The sequence below is a fragment of the Silurus meridionalis genome, chromosome 5 (assembly GCF_014805685.1).
Source record: "Silurus meridionalis isolate SWU-2019-XX chromosome 5, ASM1480568v1, whole genome shotgun sequence".
Taxonomy (NCBI): Eukaryota; Metazoa; Chordata; class Actinopteri; order Siluriformes; family Siluridae; genus Silurus; species Silurus meridionalis.
The window spans coordinates 1,026,892-1,029,391 of NC_060888.1; the positions used below are offsets into that span (position 1 = coordinate 1,026,892).

The 2,500-nt window shown below is 44.5% G+C and overlaps 1 protein-coding gene across 1 annotated transcript in view; it reads right to left on the minus strand.

The window, feature by feature from the left end:
- egf (epidermal growth factor) overlaps positions 1 to 2,500 on the minus strand; it is an 18,349-nt gene that overhangs the window by 4,887 nt on the left and 10,962 nt on the right. The window contains exons 12-16 of the mRNA XM_046849764.1: positions 2,317 to 2,421; positions 1,887 to 2,110; positions 915 to 1,082; positions 616 to 792; positions 331 to 447 (exon numbers count right to left, since the gene is read on the minus strand). Coding sequence (XP_046705720.1) covers positions 331 to 447; positions 616 to 792; positions 915 to 1,082; positions 1,887 to 2,110; positions 2,317 to 2,421 — 791 coding nt within the window. The remainder of the gene's footprint in view (positions 1 to 330; positions 448 to 615; positions 793 to 914; positions 1,083 to 1,886; positions 2,111 to 2,316; positions 2,422 to 2,500) is intronic.

Sequence of the window (2,500 nt, forward strand, 5' to 3'; positions counted from 1 at the left end):
TAGAAGTTACCATCACACCCATACGTTCTTCTTCTACAAACTTTAAAAGCTTTGCAAGATCCAAGATTTCTGAACACTTTTCACAAGACATGATTGTTGGGTTGAAGGTTGAAATAAAAGACCTCGAGCGTCCTGCACAATGCTCTGACCTCTTCAACTCCACTGAAGAATTGAAGATCTGGAACTGGAGACTCCTTACCCAATATCAGTCTCTGATCTCATTAATTCTGTGGATGAACACTAATCTTCGAAGACATGCCCCAAAATCTAATGGAAAACCTGTGTGATGGTCAGGGGTGCACATACTTTTGACTTAATAATGCTTTCTACCTGACACCATCTTCTCGCTGATGCGTTCTCGTTCAGAGGACAAAGGAGATGAAGGGAAACTCTCATAGTTTGGGGATTTATTCTTCATCTGATCACTCCATTTTGGATCACCTGACCCTGTAATGGAACACACACACACACACATACACACACACACACACACACACACACACACACACACACACACACACACACACACAAAATGAGTGTATAATTCATTATGGCTGCCTTTCATAATGTGTTATGACTCTACAAATGTCCAAGTAGCGCCATGACTGTAGCAACCTGCAGACGTTGAAGAAGAAGAAGTGGATGAAGACAAGGATGAAGCATCTACATGCAGGCAGGTTTTGCCATTAGTTGAAAGAACATGCTGTGATTGACAGGAGCAATGAACCAATCCGAGTCTGCTTTCACAAACATGGGAACATCCTCCGTTTCCATGGAGACAAAGGTCCGCCCCTAGAAGAAGAACATGACATGATGGACCACTGAACATTTATTCGTCTTTATCTCTCAGGTTCACTTGTCTTTCACTGAGTGTGTGTGTGTGTGTGTGTGTGTGTGTGTGTGTGTGTGTGTACCTGGTTTAATGAGATGGTGCACTATAACGAGTGATGCTGGTTTAACAGAATCCACATCGAGTCGCTCCACATCACTTCCTGTTCTTTTATCCAGACGATAAATGTGATTATCTTTCCAGTTAGTAAACCACAGAGTGTCTTCAAACACTGCCACGTCGAACGGATGACCTACACACACACACACACACACACACACACACACACACACACACATCACAAGTTGGAGATTAATAACTGCATCAAAATTCTGTATAATTCTATACTACTGTATAGAAATGATCTTTCACTCAAAGTTATTAGCCCGGTCACATGATCAAATTGGTCACATGACCACGTGTTCACATAAACTGACCATGTTATTTATTATTATAATGATCTAATATGAGGTCGTGTCAAAAGGTTTCGAGCAACGATCTTCATAAATCAGTGTGCCAAAAGACATCGTCCTGTGTACACCAGAAACCGTGCAACTGGTGCTGTTCTGACCCACGTGTGCTATTTGATCACGGACAGCAAGAGAACAAAGGGCAAACGTGTCATCCTGCGTTACACGGGGCAAATCTGCTCCAGGGACGTTTGGTGTTACGTATGTTCGACACACGCTGCAACAAGGTGTTTTAAGTGGCACACGCACTTCAAGAGCGGAAGAACATCACTGGGAGAAGAGATCAGGAAGACCTTCAATGAGCTCAACCCCCAGAAATGGTGAAACCAATCGGCAACTCGAGCATGTTGATCGTCTTTTTACACATTCACGGACGAGAATTCGTCCCCATGGGTCAGAACATAGCGAGTTGTACCGCCAGGTTTTAAAGCGTCTGAAGGAGGACATTCGATGAAAGCAACCGGATCTGTGGGTCACTTTTAAATATCACCTCATATATCATTTATAGTAATAAATACAAATAAATAGTGTGTGTGTATGTGTGTATGTGTGTGTGTGTGTGTGTGTGTGTTTTGGAGAAGCCTCACCTACTTGCTGGTTTGTGAGTGTGTGTCGGTGTGAGCCGTCCAGTCCTGCTGATTCGATGTGTCCGGTTGTGATGTCACTCCAGTACAGTGTGTGTGTGCTGTGATCCACACTGATGCCGCAGGGAGACACGAGTCCAGAACTGATCAGCACTGTGCGGTCCGATCCATCCAGCCCCGCCCTCCATACCGCCACGGGAACACCCACATCTGTCCAGAATATCATTCTACAGAACAAACCCACACACACACACACACACACACACACACACACACACACACACACAAGTGTGCAAAAAATATATAAAAGTGTGGAAGCAGCCCACTTCTAAGCATGTGTGTGTGTGTGTGTGTGTGTGTGTGTGTGTGTGTGTGTGTGTGTGTGTGTGTGTGTGTGTGTGTGTGTGTGTGTGTGTGTGTGTGTGTGTCTCACTGAGCTTGAGGATGAACTGTCACATCTCTTGGCTGCAGAAGTTTGTCGTGAATCAGCAGTGTGTTGTTCGAACCGTCCAATCGACTACAGGACACAGAGGACTGACTGCAACACAGAGCAGTAATAATTACAGGTGTGTGGGGTGTGTAAAATGTGTGTGAGGTGTGTAAGGTGTTAATAGATG